The sequence below is a fragment of the Trichosurus vulpecula genome, chromosome 1, assembly GCF_011100635.1.
Source record: "Trichosurus vulpecula isolate mTriVul1 chromosome 1, mTriVul1.pri, whole genome shotgun sequence".
In the NCBI taxonomy this organism is placed as follows: Eukaryota; Metazoa; Chordata; class Mammalia; order Diprotodontia; family Phalangeridae; genus Trichosurus; species Trichosurus vulpecula.
Window position 1 is genome coordinate 522,699,716 of NC_050573.1, and position 18,497 is coordinate 522,718,212.

Genomic DNA, 18,497 nt, shown 5'->3' on the forward strand with positions numbered 1-18,497 from the left:
AGGCAAACAGGGTGAAGTGACTCGCCCAATGTCACACAGCTAGGAAGTGTCCGGAGCCAGATCTGGAATCAGGAAGACGAGTCTTCCTGACTCCAGGCCTAGTGCTCTGTCCACTTTGCTGCCTTGATACCCTCTTCTATCGTTACTTCATGTTACTCCCTTTCATTAACATCAACAAGCAGTTATTGAGTGCTTAGAGCGTTTGGGGCACTGTGCTAAGTGCTGAGCATAGGAAGAAAGGCAAAAACATGGGCCCTCCCCTCAAGAAGCTTGCATTCTAATGGGGGAGACAAGATGCAAACAATTATTTATGTAAAAGAGAGAAAGAGATGGACAGAGACAAAGGGAGAGAGGCAGAAAAGAGAGAAAATGGGAGACACTCTCTGTTCCAGTAAAATTGGCCACCTAGCCGTTCCTTGTACGCCAGGTTAAATGTTGCCTGCCAGGAGTAAAATAATTTGTAATCATGGCTCTGATAGTCAGTTAGGAAATCAGCTTTAGAGAGAAATCTTAGTAGGGGGATGGGTTATGTACTTGTTATACTTAGACTCAGTTCTGAATTTTTCTTCCTCAGTAGCAGAGGGTCTTTAAGCTACAGGCCTCTTTCTTTTCAGAAGGCTTTAACTCTTTCTACCTGGTCTGGTCTGGTAGAGAGGAAGAGGCCAGAGTTGTGCATTGGAAAAGAGGTACTGGGTTTAGCGTCAAAGGATCTGGGTTCGAATTCTCATTTGTAAAAAAAAAAAGGGAGTTAAACTGAATCACCTCTGAGGTCTCTTCTGGCTCTAAATCTTTGAAACTATAAATGTGTGTGAAAGACAACATGGCACAGTGGATAGGGAGCTGGCCTGTGACACATACTGGTTGTGTGACCCTGGCTAAGGTGTTTAAACTCTCAGCCCTAGGGAGACTAAGACTATGGCCTTCAGAAAAGGTGCCAGCCTGCATTAGTAGAGGAAGTGTCTCTCCTGGAGCTTCCTGTGCCCATGAAATCATGTCTATCCCCTGTCCCTATGTATCATCCTATTGTGAAAATAAATGACTTTTTTTTTTCTTTCCAAGAGATGTAAATAAAACCAGATTTAGGATGGGTTTGACTGGAACAGAATAGTAGCCTTTTTGAAAAACTCCAAGTTGCACACCCAACACTTTATTTTTCTGCAGCAGTCAAAGCTAAGTGACTTGCCCAGGGTCACACTGCTAGTAAGCAGGATTTGAACTCAGGTCCTTCTGACTCTAGGGCCGGTGCTCTAGCTGGCCCTACACCCAACACTTTAAACAGTATGTGTGTATGGGTTTGTGTGAGCATTCTCGAGTCATGTGGGAGATGCCCTTCTAATGGGACCTGCCATGGAGCCCAGTTTCCTAGGGATCCTAATAGATAAAGTGTATGAGAGGGCCCAGAGGGGTCCTTCCAGTCCCTGAGCATTTTGCTGCCTCCAGGATGTGAGAAGGAAGTTTTATGAGATGGCACTTGTTTTGTGCCAAAGGAGATATCTAGGTGTTTCGGATGGTACGATCTCCTGGTACCCTGAGGTCCTTTGGACAAGTAGTGCCCATCTGATTATAAGAACCCATCCAAATGGCCTGGCATTTAATGATTTTTTAGGGGAAAGTGGCTGTTCCTAAGAGCAAAAGGAAGAAACCTTTTTGATTTGGTGACGGTTTTGTACCGTTATTAGTTCCCTTGACACGCTAGCTTCCTGATCCTTTGCAGACTAAACTCTTCGCTGAGACTTTGAATTTGGTGCTATATGCTTTAAGTGGGGAGGAAGAAATATCAGGGGCGAGATAGATTGTTGCTTAGTTTCACCTACTCACTCCCTCACCATGACAGACGTCAAGCCGAGGTCCTAGCTGGTGGCTGCTAACGCCCAGGCTTCCCCCTGAGTTTCCCTGGAGGCATTGGAATGAGTGGGACGATGAAGTTTAGAGCAGGGCTTCTTAAACTTTTTTCCACTCTCGGCGCCTTCAGAGCTTCTTAAACTGTGACAGTTTAAGAATTGCTTGTCTAGAGAATTGAGGATGACTCCTCTTCCCCCATCAGAGCCTGCTCTGGCTCCTCACCCTCACTGGCCTCACCTATCCCTGACAGTTCCATTTACATTGTGAGAATCGTTGGCAGCTTTGTACCAGGTTCTGACAATCCTCCTTGGCTTTCTTCTCCTTTGTGGTCTTTCTTCAAACCAGGCTCTCCCTGCTTGTAATACATCAGGTTTTTTTATTATTCAATAAGCATTTATTAAACACCTACTTTCATGTAACTGGGAAAAATTAAATACTAAATAAATTAAGAAAGAAACCCCCCCAAAACTCCACCTGCTTTGTGTTAGATACTCTGCTAAGTGCTGGGGACAAAAAAGCGCATGCGTGCGCACGCGCGCGCGCGCGCGCGCACACACACACACACACACACACACACACACCCCATCCTTGGCATGTGTTAAATCAGGATGGTTGGTGGTTAACACATCAATAGTTTGGAGTAATTGGTGATGATGTTTCCTTATTATAGACTCATTGTCTGACTCATTGTCACTAAAAATTCCTGAATCTTTGTGTGAAGAAGGTTGTGTAATCACACATGACATGGGCAGGGTGGAGTTAATGAGACCAACTAGATTTCCAGCTCATTGGTTTCCTAGGAGGTTTGAGGACTTTTCCATTGACCCAAGGATAATGTCTTAGCACTTGTGAAGGAGATATGGTCCAGCTGGCTCCTTGAGGTCATGTGAGGGCTTTGGCTGTGTCCACAGAAGATTAAGCTGCTAAAGTTCTCCTGTGTTATATCCATGTCTGATGGCAGCTCTCGATGTGTGTGTTTGAGGGGAGAGGGAGCTGAGCATGCCCACATGTATTCCTAGGGTGTGGGTATTGTTCAGGTCTTGGGCCTCATCGACTCTTTCTCTCTTCTGTCCCTCAAGAACTTTGAAGTGGCAGCTGATGATTTAGTATCCATTTCAGAGCTGGGTCGGGGTGCCTATGGCGTAGTGGAGAAAGTCCGACATGCCCAGAGTGGAACCATCATGGCTGTCAAGGTAATAAATGGATCCCTTGAGTGAGACGAATGGTTGTGGGTGGTGGTGTGTGCGCATTAAAACCTATTGCCTAACCTGGCACCAATCGTTACTGCTCTAAGATGAACCTTGCCCAGAGGGGTGTAATGTTCTGAAAGAGAAGGCTCTTCAACTTGGAAAATAGTAGGAAAATGGGATCCTGCTCTTGAAAGGACTCTCGGATCTGAAAAGGACTTTAAGAAGTCCTTTGTTCATTGATTGGCCTTTGGGTGAGATAGCTGTAAACATTCTTAGACCAGGTGAGACTCTCTCTTATTGATGGCTTTCAGAGAGAGACTACCTGGTTCTTGCCTTCCTTCCCACCTATAATCACAGCTATCTAACAGTGCCTGTAGCCAGGCTTTCTCCCATACCCTACCTCATTTAGAGGGTCTGCATTGGGCTCCAAGAATAGGATTCACCTAGGGGTTATTTCAAGTTGTCACTTCCCTCCTCAGAGGATCCGAGCTACTGTGAACACTCAGGAACAGAAGAGGCTTCTCATGGATCTGGATATCTCCATGAGGACTGTCGACTGCTTCTATACTGTCACCTTCTATGGGGCCCTTTTCAGAGAGGTAACAAGGGGACCCAGACATATGTGACTGAACCATGGCTTTCCCTTGTGCTGAGTATGAATGGATGGATGGATGGATGGGGCAAATGGAATTTCAGAGGAACAAAAACTCAAGTCAAGTCAGCAGGCATTTATTAAGTGCTAGGGAAAGGCAAAAACAGTCCCTGCCTTCAAGGAACTCACAATCTGATAAGAGCATACAGCATGCAAACAACTGTGTACAAATAGGATGTATGTGTGTGAAATAAATATAAATAAAGTATACATACATACATACATACACACATAATGTAATATGTGCGTGTGTGACAGATTGGAGCCTTCTCTTCCCTTGTGATCAGATCCAGTGGATAGCTTGATCAGTCTGTATAAAATCCCATAGTAACTAGCTCTTGGATCATAGGTTAATAGATTTAGAATTGGAAATCATCTTAGAGGTCATTGAGTTCAACCCCCTCACTTTACAGATGAGGAAATGAGGGTACAGAGAGGCCCAGGATCACAGCTACTAAGTGTCTGAGGTGGGATTTGAACCCAGGTCCTCATGACTCCTAGTCCAGCTCTTTCTCTCTCTCTTTTCTCTTCTCTTGGGAGTGATTGTCACTTCTGCCAGGGCTTTGGCTTAGCATAGCTACCCTAGCATCAAGTAGGGAGTTTGGGGAGCACCGGAGGCAGGGAGGGAAGGTTAAGGGTTTTCTTGTTGATTCTCTTGTTCTCTGCTGCCACCAGGGTGATGTATGGATCTGTATGGAACTGATGGACACGTCCTTGGACAAATTTTACAAGAAGGTTCTGGAGAAGGAGATGACTATACCAGAGGATATTCTAGGCGAAATAGCGGTGTCTGTAAGTGGCCGAGTCGCCCTCTTTAACCTTTTCGATTTGGGGTGCCGAGAGGGTGGGGGATGGGCGAGGGAATGGTGCTTGCCATCTTAACAAAAGAAGTAGCCTTGGTGTGAGGGGGTGTGAGGATCCCAGCCTGGAAAGAATGTTCCTGGGAGACCTGGTCTGCTTGACACAGCCCGCTAAGCACATGGACTGGTCAGTTTCTCAGGCACCCTTTGGTTCCCATGGGTTCTGGCTCTTGGGTGAGTCTTCTTGGTTTGCTGATGAGTGACACGGTAGTCCTGGCATCTTGGACCCTTGGGGATTTGCAGTTGGGGTGCTTTACAACTTTGAAAAGTCTTTGAAACCAACGAGCTTCTGACCTCCTTCATTGTAATTTTCCAGCTCACTTAACTCTTAAGTTCCCATTATTTTAGGCTCAAAATTGTCCTATGCCTCATTGTTTGAACTTGACTGCTGAGCTGCCATGTGTAGATGCCGAGCAGAGACACTTTTCTTTCCCCTTTAAATATGAAATGCGTTGCCCCTCCTCCCCTTTAAGTGACCTGGTAAGCCTTTTTATGCTTGAATAACTCACACCTTCCTTTCCCTTCCTCTTTTGTTTCCCCATGGCATTCCAAAGATTGTTCGAGCCCTGGAGCACTTACATAGTAAACTGTCTGTGATTCACAGAGGTAAGTGCTGCCCTGGTGCCGATTCATTCATTCATTAATTCATTCATTCATTCATCATTCTGCAGTATTGAATGAACTAACTGTGGATGGCTTGGAGAGGTAGGTGTTTCTCTTCCTTGTGCCAGTTCCTTGAATCTTCAGAGTCTAAGGAGTGAGGGGGATTTAGGCAGTGGAGGTCCTTCTAGGCAGGGAGCTCCATTTGTTTCCCTGTATTATCTTGGCCAGGACCTAGGAGTACCAATCCCCCACAAAGGGGAAAGCCCACTTGGATGTGGCACCATTCTTTTGTTACCAGTGGAGGAAGGGTGGTGTGTGCGTGTAATGAATGTTGGACTTAGGGATCAGGAGAGATGGATGCAAATCCTACCTCTGACACTGGCTAACCTGTTAAGTCATGGAACTCCTCTGAGACTGTTTCCTCACCCATAAAATATGGAGAGTAATACTTGCACGACTCCCTGTATGGAGTTGTTTTGGGAAGAGTGCTTTGTAAATCTTAAAGAGTTTTAGAAACGTATTTAGAGGGTAGAGCAGAGATGGTGGATTAGAGGCAGCAAGCCAGCCAAATTCTCCCAACGTTCCCCTCCAAACAACTTTAAAATAATGCCTCAGAATTTTTTTGGAGAGGCAGAGCCAGCAAAGGGTAAGGGTGAGACATTCTTCCAGTCTAAGACAACGTAAGAGGTCCGTAACAGTTGGATGGAGGGTTGGCCTGGAGTGCACATAGCACCAGTGGTGGGCCCTGGAGGTGACTGTGACAGTAGTTTCAGGAGCTCTCAGCCCAGAGACAGTAAGAGGCAGGGGGTGTTGGACAACTTGTCAGAAGGAGATTACAGGGACCCTTTGCTGGCACTGATTGGCAGCTCTTGCTCATACACAGTTCCAGGATGGAGAAGAGAGCTTGTGATCAGTCAGTCAAAAGAGGGCCAGGGGCCTTAGTTGCAGTTCCAAGGCAGAAAGGAACACTAGCACTTGTAGCTGCAGGGGAACGGGGGACTTGGTCTCAGTTCTAGGACCAAGAGAAGCACTAGAGCTCGTGGCTGCAGAGGGGAGCAGGAGCCTTCCTGGGTACTGATCAGAGCATGTGCCAGGAGAACAGTGACCAAACCTCTCCCCAGATCACACACCACCTTGGAAGCACAAAACTTCCAGACCCTCAGAACTAGCGCTGAAAACAGCAGCACCAAAAAAGCCTGAAGCTTGGGATAGTGCCTTCTCATTTCCAGATGAGCAGAACCCAACTTTAACATAAATTTCAAAGTCAAGAAATAAGCTGGAAAAATGAGCAAACAATAGAAAAAGAACTTGACCATAAAAAGCTACTATGGTGGCAGGAAAGACTAAGACACAAACTCAGAAGACATTGTGAAAACACCTACAACCAAAGCCTCAAAGAAAAATGCTAATTGAATACAAACCCAACAAGAATTCATGAGTTATAAGTAGTAGAGGAAAACTTTAGAAAAGAAATGAGAATAATGCGAGATAATTATGAAAAGAGAATTAATAGCTTGGTAAAAGAGGTACAAAAATACTGAAGAAAATAACACTTTTTTTTAACATTATCTATTGATGCATTTTATTATTTTTTTAGTACTTTAAATGTTTTATTTGCTACCTTCTGTTTCTTACATTACCACAGTAGCAATCAATCAATAAATCAACCCGTAAATATTTATTAAATGCTTACTATATGCCAGGAACTGTCCTAAGTGCTGTGGCATCCTGTGTATGCCTTCCCCTCCCTCTCCCCAAGAATCATCCCATATGACAAATAGTATTACTTTAAGGGGAAAACAATTAACTAATTGCTAGATTGACAAAGTATGAGAACATGCATTGTACAACAGCTTTGGACCTCCCTCCTCAATGGAGTGGGTTAGGGCTGTCCTCTCCTATCTCCTCATTCATATTCTGCTTTCACTTTGTAATTTTGTTATTTTCACTTTTGACTTTTTGGTGCATTGTTTTTTTCATTTACACTGTTGGAGTCATTGTGCAGATTTGTTCCTTGATTTTTCATCGATTTACTCTGTATCAGTTTATATAGATCTTCCCATACTTCCATGATTTTCATGCTCTCTGCATCCACCAGATCCATAATTTTTTTTTCCATTTTGAAAATAATTCTTTAAAAACATAATTGGGCAAAATGATAAGAGGCACAAAAATTAGAATTGAGCAGATGGAAGCTAGTGACTCCATGAGACATCAAGAAACAATAAAACAAAGCCAAAAGGATGAAAAAATAGAAGAATATGTGAAATATCTCATCAGAAAAACAAAGGACCTGGAAAATAGATTGAGGAGAGGTAACTTAAGAATTATTAGACCATCTGAAAACCATTATCAAAAAAAGAGCCTGGACATCATACTTCAAGAAGTTATCAAGGAAAACCACCCCAGTATCATAGATCCAGAGGGCAAAATAGAAATTGAAAGAATCCACTAATCACCTGCTGAAAGAGATCCCAGAGTCAAAATTCCCAGGAATATTCTAGCCAACTTCCAGAGTTCCCAGGTCAAGGAGAAAATACTTCAGGCAGCAAGAAAGAAACAGTTTAAATATCATAGAGCCATAGTGAGGATCATACAAGATTTGGTGGCTTCTACATTAAAGGAACAGAGGACTTGAAATATGATATTCCTGAAGGCAAAGGAGCTAGGATTGCAACTAAGAATAATCTATCCAGCAAAACTAAATATAATCTTTCAGGGGGAAAGTGGATATTTAATGAAATTGAAGACTTTCAAGCATTCTTGATGAAAAGACCAAAGCTGACATTCCAACACAAGATTCTAGAGAATAAAAAAAGCAAACATGAAAGAAATCATGAGACTCAATAAATTTAAACTGTTTACATTCTATATGAGAAGGTGATAACATGTAATTCCTTAGAACTTTATCATTATCGGGCCAGTTACAACCGTTTTGGAAAAGGAAATGGCAAACCACTCCAGTATCTCTGCCAAGAAAACTCCAGATGGGGTCGCAGAGTTGGACAGAGCTGAAATGACTGAACAACAATAATAACAACAGAACTAGTCTATTTAGAGGACTTGGGTGTGAATCTATTATGTTGGGATGATGTCCCAAAAGAATGGAGGGGTGAGAAAGAAAGATGCACTTAGAGAAGGGGGGAAGGAGGTAGAATGGGGAAAATTATCTCACATAAAAGAGGTGTAAAAGGAAGATCTTTTACAATGGAGGGGAAAATGGGGGTGAGGTGGGCAATACCTGAACCTCAAGCTCACAGTATTGGTTCAAAGAGGGGAAAAATATGTGTGTATGTGTATGTAGATGTGTGTATATACATATATGTGTGTATGCGCACATGTATGTGTTTGTGTATGTATATACACACATATGTATGTATTATATATGTATTTCTCTATGTCTGTATACACACACAGAGTTGTGTATAAAGTCTGTCTTACCCAACAGGGCAATAGTAGGAGAAGGGGATAAGAGAAGGGGAGAGGGAAATGATAAAAGGGAGGCCAGATTAAGGGAGGCAATGATTGGAAGCAAAACAGACTTTTGAGGAGGTATGGGATAAAAAGAGAGAAGAATAAACAGAAGAAAATAGGATTAGAAACCAGAGTCCAACAATATGTTTACAGAGACAAACTTGAAGCAGAAAGATACGGTTAAAATAAGGAGATAGAGCATAATCTATTATGCTTCTGTTGAAGTAAAAAAATGCAGAGGTAAAAATCGTCATCTCAGACAAAGCAAAAGCAAAAATAGACCTAGTTAAAAGGGATAATCAGGGAAACTACATGTTGTTAAAAGTTACCATAGATAGTGAAGTAATATCAAAAATTTTTACAGCAAATTTCTCTGATAAAGACTTCTTTTCTTAAATATACTGGGAACTGAGTCAAATTTAGAAAAATAAGAACCATTCTCCAGTTGATAAATTGTCAAGGGATACGAATAGGCAGTTTTTAGAAGAAGAAATCACAACTGTCCATAGTTATTAAAAAATTCTCTAAATCTCTTGATTAGAGAAATTCAAATTAAAACAGCTCTGAGGTACCACATTATCCCTATCAGAAATGACAGATACTGGAAAGGAAGAAGGAAAATAGGTACACTAACGAACTATTGGTGGAGTTGTGAATTGGTCCAACCATTCTGGAGAACAATATGAAACTGCCTAAAGGACTATAAAACTGTGCATCATCTTTGACCCAGCAATGCCACTACTAGGTCTGCATCCCAAAGAAGTTAAAGAAAAAGGAAAAGAATCTATATGTACAAAAATATTTATAGCAACTCTTTTTGTGGTGGCAAAGAATTGGAAATTGAGGGGATGACCATCAGGTAGCCCTTCCAGCAGAACAAATTGTGGCATATGATTGTGATGGAATACTACTGTGCTATAAGAAGTGGATGAGGGGAACGGTTTCAGAAAGACATGGGAAGACCTACATGAACTGATGTGAAATGAATGAGCAGAACCAGGAGCTCGTTGTATACATTGTTATACGTTGTTATTATGTAACGGCAACATTGTAATGATGATTAACTATGAAACACTTGGCTTCTCTGATTAATACAATGATCCAAGACAATTTCAAAGAACCCAGGATGGAAAATGCTATCCACCTCCAGAGAAAGAACTGATGAACTCTGCAAATTGAAGAAAAGTTTTCTCACTTTTTTTGCTTTTTTGTGTGTGATATGACAAATATGGAAATATATTTTGCATGATTTCATATGTATAATTAATATCATATCGCTTGCCTTTTCAGTGGATGGGGGAGGGACGGGAATGAGAGAGAATTTGGAACTCAAAATTAAAAAAAGAATGCTAAAAATAAATAACAGATATTATAAAGGAAACATTTAGAAAAGCTAATGCCACTTATGAATGTCTGACTCTTGTGACCCCATTTGGAGTTTTCTTGGCAGAGATATGGGAATGGTTTGCCATTTCCTTCTCCAGCTCCTTTTAAAGATGAGGAGATGGCAGGGTTAAGTGACTTATCCAGGGTCACACAGCTAATAAGTGAGGCCAGATTTGAACTCCAGAAGAGGAGTCTTCCTATCTCCAGGCCTGGCACTCTATCCATTGTGCCACGTAGGTGCCCCATTCACATTACTTACTCAATGTTATCTTCTCCAAGGTAAACTGCTTCATTTCCATTAACTGTCCTTTATAGGATGTGATTCTGAACACACCTCCTTTGCACACACTCAAGGTTGTCAAGGTCCCATTTAAAATGTGGTGCCCAGACTTGAAATAAAGTGTGGCCTACCCGTGTGTCATAGCAATCTCTCTGGGAGGCAGGAAATCTGGGTTTTAGCTCTGACTCTGTCACTAACTGTGTGATCTGGGGCAAATAATAATCTGGAAAGCCTTTTTCTTTCCCTGTCCTTATCTTCTTCAGGCCATTATTCCTGAAATTTTTCTCTGGTCTTATTTACCAACTTTTGTACTTCACCTTAAGCCATTAAAATTTTTTTTTTGCCTTTTAACATTTTTGACCATGTTTCTATTTCCCTCCCTGGCTCCTGTTAGATGTCAAGCCATCCAATGTTCTCATCAACAAGGAAGGCCACGTAAAAATGTGTGACTTTGGGATCAGTGGCTACTTGGTGGACTCAGTTGCCAAGACCATGGATGCTGGTTGCAAACCTTATATGGCGGTAAGTGGGGGTACAGTCTGGATCAGAGGGAGGGCCTAGTTTACTTGCCTGTGGCGAGTAGATAGTGGCCTCCCAGGAGAGGCTTCTCCTGATAAAAACAGTGTCTTTGGGCATCTGGGTCCAGATGTAAGGCTTCGAGCTTATAAATCGGTTTTTGTGTCTGTTAAATGGAGAGTGAAAGTTACCGAACCAATAAAATCCCCATGCTGTGGGTTGTGGGTTTTCTTTTTCTCGTTTTTTCACTCTAATTGTGACACTCTTGGGTCCTGGGGCCTTGAGCTAAACTGTATGGCTGCCTTGGAGAGAGAGAGAGAGAGCTTCTGAAAAAGCCCTGAAGATGAGACGCTGAATTGGGAATTGCCACGTGTAGGTTATTTGCTGGGAGGATTGCCCACAGCTACTTTTTAACTTTAGATCAGCTTCCCCCTTTCCACCAAATGGGCTTCTAGCGTCCCTCACCCCTCTGAGAAGCTTGTGTCTTCTCAGGAACAGATTGCATGCGCCAAACTAAAATGTAATTAGGAATGAGATTTTGGGGGGAGTGCAAGGAAAATTTTTATTACAGAAACCAAGTAAGAAAGATTTTTGGATCATCCACTCTCTGGTGTTGTCTGTGCCTCTGATTCCTTTCATTGGTATAGCCAAATGAAAGTTGCTAAATACATACAGTACAGACTACATGATTCTTCACTGTAAGAGAGATATTTTTATTGGCACCAAGTGGTGACGCTTTTCCTACTATCTCCTGGGTATGAACAAAGTCCTTTTATTTGTTTTTTTAAAAATAAACACTATCCCCTAGGACAGCTATTCCTGACAAGCTATGGAAACCTTAGGCCATAGTGGGGAAAAAGGGGAGGGGGCACAGGGAAGGCAATGTGATGTGAAGGAAAGAGAACTAGGCCACACAGTTTGGGGGACCTGGGTTCTGGTCCGCTTTCTTCCACTCACTATGACATTGAACAAACCATTTTTTCCCCTTTGGGCCAAAGCTTTCTCTGTAAAATGAGGGCTTTGGACTCCTTGATCTGCCTGAGGTTCCTGTCAGGTCTCGGGTTTGATTCTTTGAGTAAGTGGAATGGGCCTTCTTGAAGCATCTTTAAAATGGGGATAATGCTAACACCTGCCTTCCAGGGTTGCTTTGAGGATCAGATGAGGTGCTTTCCAAACTGTAAAGAGCTGTACACATTCTGGCTGTTGTTACTGAAGACCATCATCGTTACTGAAGACCCTGTTGTTATAGATGGCCATTCAGAGTTGGCCCCCAGCTTCCCCTCTTCTTCTCTCCACCCTCAAGTGCCCCAGAGCTCTCCAGAGAGGCCAACCTGGCCTGCATCAAGCTTCAGTCATTAGCCTGCTGGGTGTTTTCTGTGGGGCTGTTGTCTTTGGATGGACTCTGGGGTATGAATCCTCCTTGGGCATCTCAAAAACAACTGACTGCCTTTATTTCTCACCCCTCACTCTTACAGCCGGAGAGAATCAACCCAGAGCTGAACCAGAAAGGCTACAATGTCAAGTCAGACGTTTGGAGTCTGGGAATCACTATGGTAAAGGCCATAAGATGCCCTTGGCTAAAGCTTCCTCCTGTGGGTTGTCTGGGACTGGGGAGGGAGGGAGAGGAAGAAAGCTTTGGGAGTCCCCCCGGTCTCCATCATCCCTTCAGAGGTCAAGTAAAAAGTACTCCATTGTGTGCACATGGGGAAATCAGAAGTGATTGGTTGCGTCAAGTATACTGTGGGGAAGAGAGGTGTAGGAATGAATATACCTGGGAGCCAGGTAAAGGGAAGAGGAGGCAGCTATATGAGAGGAGCAGGGTACAGTAGGAGTACTGAATTTGTGGTCAGAGGACTTGGGTTCTAAGTCTGACTTTTGTGCGAAATTGATCAAGTCACTTTAACATCTCTGGACCTCAGTCATCCTCATCTGTGAAACGGGGGTGTGGTGGGAGGGTTAACTAGATGGCCTCTAAGGACCCTTTCAGCTGTAAATCTATGCACCTGTAATTTTATCCAGGTGAGATCAGGGTAAAAGAACACTGAGGTTAGTCGTACATGAAATCACAGCAAGGTAATAGGCAGCTGTACTCAGTAGGAGGGTGCCTGTGCTAGCACCAAGCAGGGTTTTCTCTCGGTGGAAGGTTTTATGGAGTGATTATGTGTATGGGCCCTAGACCTTTTCTTAGTGTCAGTTGGTGGAACTGTTTCTTGCCTCCACCCCCCACTCCTTCTGAGTCACTGTCCTGTGCCATCAGCATAGGACATGGCACCATGTAGTAGAAATGAATGTAATTCGATTTGTAATTAGAGGACACGGATTCAAATATTGACTCAGCAGCTTGTTGCCCTCTGTGACCTTGGGCAAGTCACTACTTTTGGCTGTTTCCTTGTAAAATGAGAGGGTCTGATCACATGATCTGTGAGGTCCCTTTGAAATCTAAATCTCAGCTTTCCACCTGCTCCTTACTTTTACAGCTGATGCTTGGGGGTGATCACCTCAATTTTGAACTCTAGGAATGGCTCTGGTTGCTAGTCCCCTGCATTCTCTCACACCAGTGTTTTTGGGGAGGACTTTTTGCCAGCTTAGGATAACTTGGGCGTTTCTGTGTGTTTAAAAATAGAATTTAGGTGGTGCACTGTTGTCCAAGGGAAATTCTGGGCATGCATTAATTAATATGGCATTTAGGGAGATTCTCAGACCTTGCATTGACTCACTTCCCCTTTCCCCCACTTTGTGGGGCTAAGAAAGAGGGAATGAATTTATACTTCTCCCAAGGGCCTTTCAGGAAGATATTTCATTCATCCAGTGGATTTCCCCCAGACCCTTCCCTGGCATTGTTTGCTGGGATCACCATCTCCCCCAAAGTTTTCATGCCTTCCGGCTGAGTTCTCCAGAATTTCTCCACCCTCATGACTCTGCTTTCAGTCCAAAACAGTGAGCTCATGGGCACCTTCCCCTCTGCCCTCCCCCAGTACAGGAAGTGCCTTAACATTGGTCCCTGAAGAACCAGGCCAACCAGATTGCCTTGTAGAAACCCCAGCTGGTTCCTATTGTGGAACAGGGAAAGCCACTACTTAAGGCTGCCCTCCTGTGGCTGCTTCTGAGCCCATTTCTAGGTTTTCTCAAATGCATGTGCTAGGCTGGGTGCCACATATGTCCTAGTCCAGCTCCCCTCCCCTCCTGCTATCAGATGCCCTTAACCCCCTGCCTGAGTGAGGGAGAGAGGCGAGGGACCATAACCAATGATCTAAAGGGGGATACTGATGAGTTAAAATAAGCACTGTATACACAGGATCTGGGATTGAGTATTAGAAGGGGACCCTAGAGATAGCCCCACCCCCTTGTTCTTTTGATGGAAGACCAAGTGACTGCAGTGTTAGGTGCAGAGGTAGGTGGTGTGTGTGTGTGTGTGTTTTGATGAGCATGATTTTTGTGACTGCAGAAGTGTTGTTCAGTTTCTTCAGTATTTTCTATTGGTCTCTGATCAATCAGCAACTGTATATTGAGCACCTACTATGTGTTTTTGAATGGTTTTGACATTTTTCTTGTTTGCGCTATTGACGTCTGAGCAAACCTTTTTTGGTTCAGCCTCTGCAGAGGCAAACTTCACCTTAGTACGTGGAATGACCTCCATTTCCAGAATGGCATATTTGAATTAATTAGGTTTTGTTGTCTGAAAGAGATCCATGCACATGTGTATACAGATACATGTATATGTATTTACGCACGGGTATATGCTTGTAATTATAAGCATATGCATATACATGTACACATACTACACACATGTAATACACATTACATAATGCAATTACATATACATATAAATGTGTATACATGTGATTCTAGATCTGCATAAATTACAAACACACATAATATTATGTGTCTTGTTTGAACATGGAGCTTGAGCTGATGTCAGTGAGGAATAGGCAAATTCACTAATTAAGAGCATGTTTACCCTTTTATTTCCAGTTCTAATCATTTGTTTGAACTACAGTCTCTTGAGCCCATTATTCATTCACTTGTGCCTTTCAGTAACAACTGCAGTTGAATTTTAAAAATTCTCTGGCTTTCATACTCCTGTGTCTTCTAGCATGGTTCAAGGACAATTTGATATTTTCACATTAATGGTGGTTGAAGTCAAAGGCTTAAGCTAATGAACAATTGTCCTTTGACACAGATGACCTTCACTTAATGAAGATGCTGTTGCTTCTTAAATTGAAAAAATAATTCAAGAGGCCATTTGAAAATAATCTCTTATTTCACGTGTCTCTGTATGGCATGTAGTGTGTTGTGAGTAGAGTTGGGACTCTTCTTGGATCCTATGATTGTAGATCACAGAATTATATCAGGACTGGGAAAACTCCCCTATTGCCTATTTATCACCGAAGTCAAAAGCTACACACCCCCCCCCCCCAAAAAAGAACCCAACACACTGAATATAAAGATTTTCTCTCCTGCCCCCACTTTTTTGGTGAGCATTTTAATAAAATGGATTAAATGACCTACCCTGTCTATCTGTCCAACCTGATGGAGTACCAGGTCTGGTAAAAGAGAACTAAGCAACTTGAAAACCTAGTTCCTAGATGAAATCTGCCTTGACCGGATGTTCCTTGCTGGGCCTCACTGGCTTGATGACCAAGTAGTAGGTCCCCATCTGAGTCTATTTCTGCCCTCTGATTTCCATCTCAAGTTGAGCATATTGTCTCTAGTACCCTTATGACCATATAGAAATCTACCCCATAGATTTGGGACACAAAGACAAGTTCCTGCTGTGGCCAGGGACCTGTCTGTGTGACATTTGTGTATGTGAAACTGGTGACTCTCCCTTCTTGGGATGGGAGAGTTACCCCCATACTCTAGTAGAAAGAATGTTTACTAGCTTAGCTATTAAGTCCCAGCAGAGGAATCCTGCCTTTGAGCCCTGCTCATTAGACTGAATGTAGTCAAGAGAGAAATGGGATACCCGACTTTCTCCTCTTCTTCAACCGTCTTGGACTTGGGGGCCTAAGATTTTCTCTGATACCGATATTTTGTAGAGTGAAACCGATATTTTGACTTTGTCCCCTCTCATGGGTTCAGGACTGAGTGAGGTATGGTCTGTGTGGAATTGTGGAAGGGTGAGGGAGAAGTGATTAATGAAAGGCCATATTTCCTGGGCTACAGATTGAGATGGCCATCCTCCGGTTTCCGTATGAGTCATGGGGGACCCCATTCCAGCAGCTGAAACAGGTAGTAGAAGAGCCATCTCCTCAGCTCCCTGCTGACCGCTTCTCTCCTGAGTTTGTGGACTTTACAGCTCAATGGTGAGTCTTTTCTCATGGTTGCCTTGGTGGTGGTGGTGGTGGTGGTGGTGGTGGTGGTGGTAATGGCTTTTTGTGAGCTGAGGTTTTAGGTAAAATCATTCTCTTGGAGAAAGAGAAGTCTTTCCTCTCTCCCAGTGGGGCTGGCTAAATTTCCAGAGCCTTTTAGCCATGTGTCCAATGCTCTTCCAGCAAGGCTGGACCATTGTCTGTTTAGGCCACACGTCTTAGGGTGGTGGTGGTCTTGGAGGTGAAAGTGGGTGAGGAGCGTCCTTTCTGACTACTTTCATTGAAGGCTCAGGGACAGCACTTGGAAATGCCCTTAGAGGTCACCGACCTGGTCCAGCCTCTGACTCAGTATAGGAATAATCAGCCAGCCTGTGCTTAAACCCTACCATGGATTAAACCCAAGGCAGCCTAGTCTATTCCTGCCTTTAGGACTTTGTACTGAGGCAACATGACATAGTACAGTGGTCCTCATTATTTTGTTCTGTAAGCCTCCTTCAGAAAAGGGTAATTTAATAGCAACTTATATAGTCTGAAATGATTTACTGGTTAAGATGCTATTAAAGAATTTTTAGCATGGACTTCCAAGGGATTTTCAGACCATGAAACGGAAATCACTGGTATAGTGAATAGGGCACAAGACTTGGAGTCTTGGAAGACCTTGTTTAAATCCTGTCTTAGACACTTACTACCTGTTTGACCCTGGCCAAGTCACTTGATGTTTCTGGGTCTGAGATTCCTTATCTGTAAAATGAGGGCGGGGGTGAGAATGGACTTGATGGCTGTTATGATCTTTTCTGCTTTAAATCTCTGATCCTTTGGCCCCTGAATAAATAAATAAATAAAATAAAATAAACCTGTTCTTTCTTTTGCCTGACAGTCTTTTCCTATATTTGCAGACCAGTAGTAATATAGCATTCCTATATGCTAGGCACTGGGCTAAGTGATAGGGATACAAATACAAATAAGCAAGATAGTCCTTGCCCTCAAGTAGCTTATATTCTAAGAGAAGACATAAAGGGGAATTGGGAAGTGGAGTGTTGGGGGATACGCATGGTGTATGAGATGATGGTGGGGAAGAGGTGTGGAAGCCCAGTCTTAGGCTGGATTAGGTAAAGACCCAGTGTCTTCAAATGTTATCCAGTGAATAGTGAGCTCAGCCTTGTTGCTTATCTGGAGATATGTCCTCTACAGGGGATCTCCCGTGGTGCATGTCTGTTTTGGTGAATCCTAAACTTCCCTCTGGAGTCAGTGCTGGTCCCTGCCAATGGTCCCAGCCTGGACGCTCCAGCGTCTGCTCTAGCTACTAGCAAGCTACCTTCTTTGTCTGCTCTGGGCTCCCGGGTGGGGCAGTGAAGGGCTGGGAAACGAATGTATGATCTGCCCTCCATCCCCTGCTCCAAGGGTTCATGTCTGTCCTGCTTTTTCATTGTAGCTTGAGGAAGAATCCTGCTGAGCGAATGAGCTACCTGCAGCTAATGGTGAGTACCTGGGAATCACCTTCTGGATGTAAAAGCAATATTTTGGCCATGTAGGAAACACAGCGGACGTGTCACCCTGGATATGAGAGGCGGTGACTGCCCTGGGAGGCAGGTCAGGAATACCAGCCAACTCAGAATGTGTTTAAATGAACTATTTAGCCTGGGGTGGGCATAGGGGTGGGGAGCAGATTTCTTCTATCTTCCTTTAACATTATTTATAAGTGTGTTTTGTTTTTCCTTCACCTTCATTTCCCAGTATATCCCTCTCCCTTCCCTATTCCAAGAGGTAGGTTTCTTTTGATAGGAGCAACCTGCTCTTTGCTGTAGGTGTCAGGGGGGTGCGCCTCCCTCTTTCTGAGGTGTGCCTCAGAACTGCCTTTGGGAAAATTCGGCTGTTGACTTACCCTGCAGTGGGAAGTCAGCAGGCACTGCTGGAAAGCCCAAAGCTTTAATTAGCTGTGGGGGGAAGTGGCCTGGGACAGGAGGAGGCATGCTTGGTGACTCAACGACTTTCCTCAAGTACATGTGGAACTTACATAAGCCTTAGGGGAAAATTTATACGCCACAGCCTGGACCTCAAGAATAGTTGGTTGGCCACCAGGTTGCCTCCTGGCATGAGCCAACACCAGGGCTGGATTCAGTTCTGGCTTTGGGCACAGGATAAAAAAGCCTTCTTACGTGGGCTGCTTTTGGTGTAGCTGAGCGCCAGAGATGGGTTGCCCATTGGGCCGTTGTTCCTGTGGTCACTGGTGGCAGAGCTAGAATGGTGCCAGCTGGAGCCATCCTCTAAGGTGGTTGTGGCTTGGAAAACGGTGGATTTTAGTTTGTGGGTTGTGGGGCCTTGAATTGATAGTGCCAGGGCAAGGGAGAACTCACTTAGGGAATTGACTTTTACCTTCTGAGG

The 18,497-nt window shown here is 43.6% G+C and overlaps 1 protein-coding gene across 2 annotated transcripts in view; it reads left to right on the top strand.

Moving 5' to 3' along the window:
* Nucleotides 1-18,497, top strand: part of MAP2K3 (mitogen-activated protein kinase kinase 3) — a 73,658-nt gene that overhangs the window by 51,644 nt on the left and 3,517 nt on the right. For both annotated transcript variants that reach the window (XM_036741159.1, XM_036741160.1), the window contains exons 4-11: nucleotides 2,922-3,035; nucleotides 3,512-3,631; nucleotides 4,360-4,476; nucleotides 5,099-5,150; nucleotides 10,682-10,809; nucleotides 12,279-12,356; nucleotides 15,970-16,109; nucleotides 17,548-17,593. In XM_036741159.1, coding sequence (XP_036597054.1) covers nucleotides 2,922-3,035; nucleotides 3,512-3,631; nucleotides 4,360-4,476; nucleotides 5,099-5,150; nucleotides 10,682-10,809; nucleotides 12,279-12,356; nucleotides 15,970-16,109; nucleotides 17,548-17,593 — 795 coding nt within the window. The remainder of the gene's footprint in view (nucleotides 1-2,921; nucleotides 3,036-3,511; nucleotides 3,632-4,359; nucleotides 4,477-5,098; nucleotides 5,151-10,681; nucleotides 10,810-12,278; nucleotides 12,357-15,969; nucleotides 16,110-17,547; nucleotides 17,594-18,497) is intronic.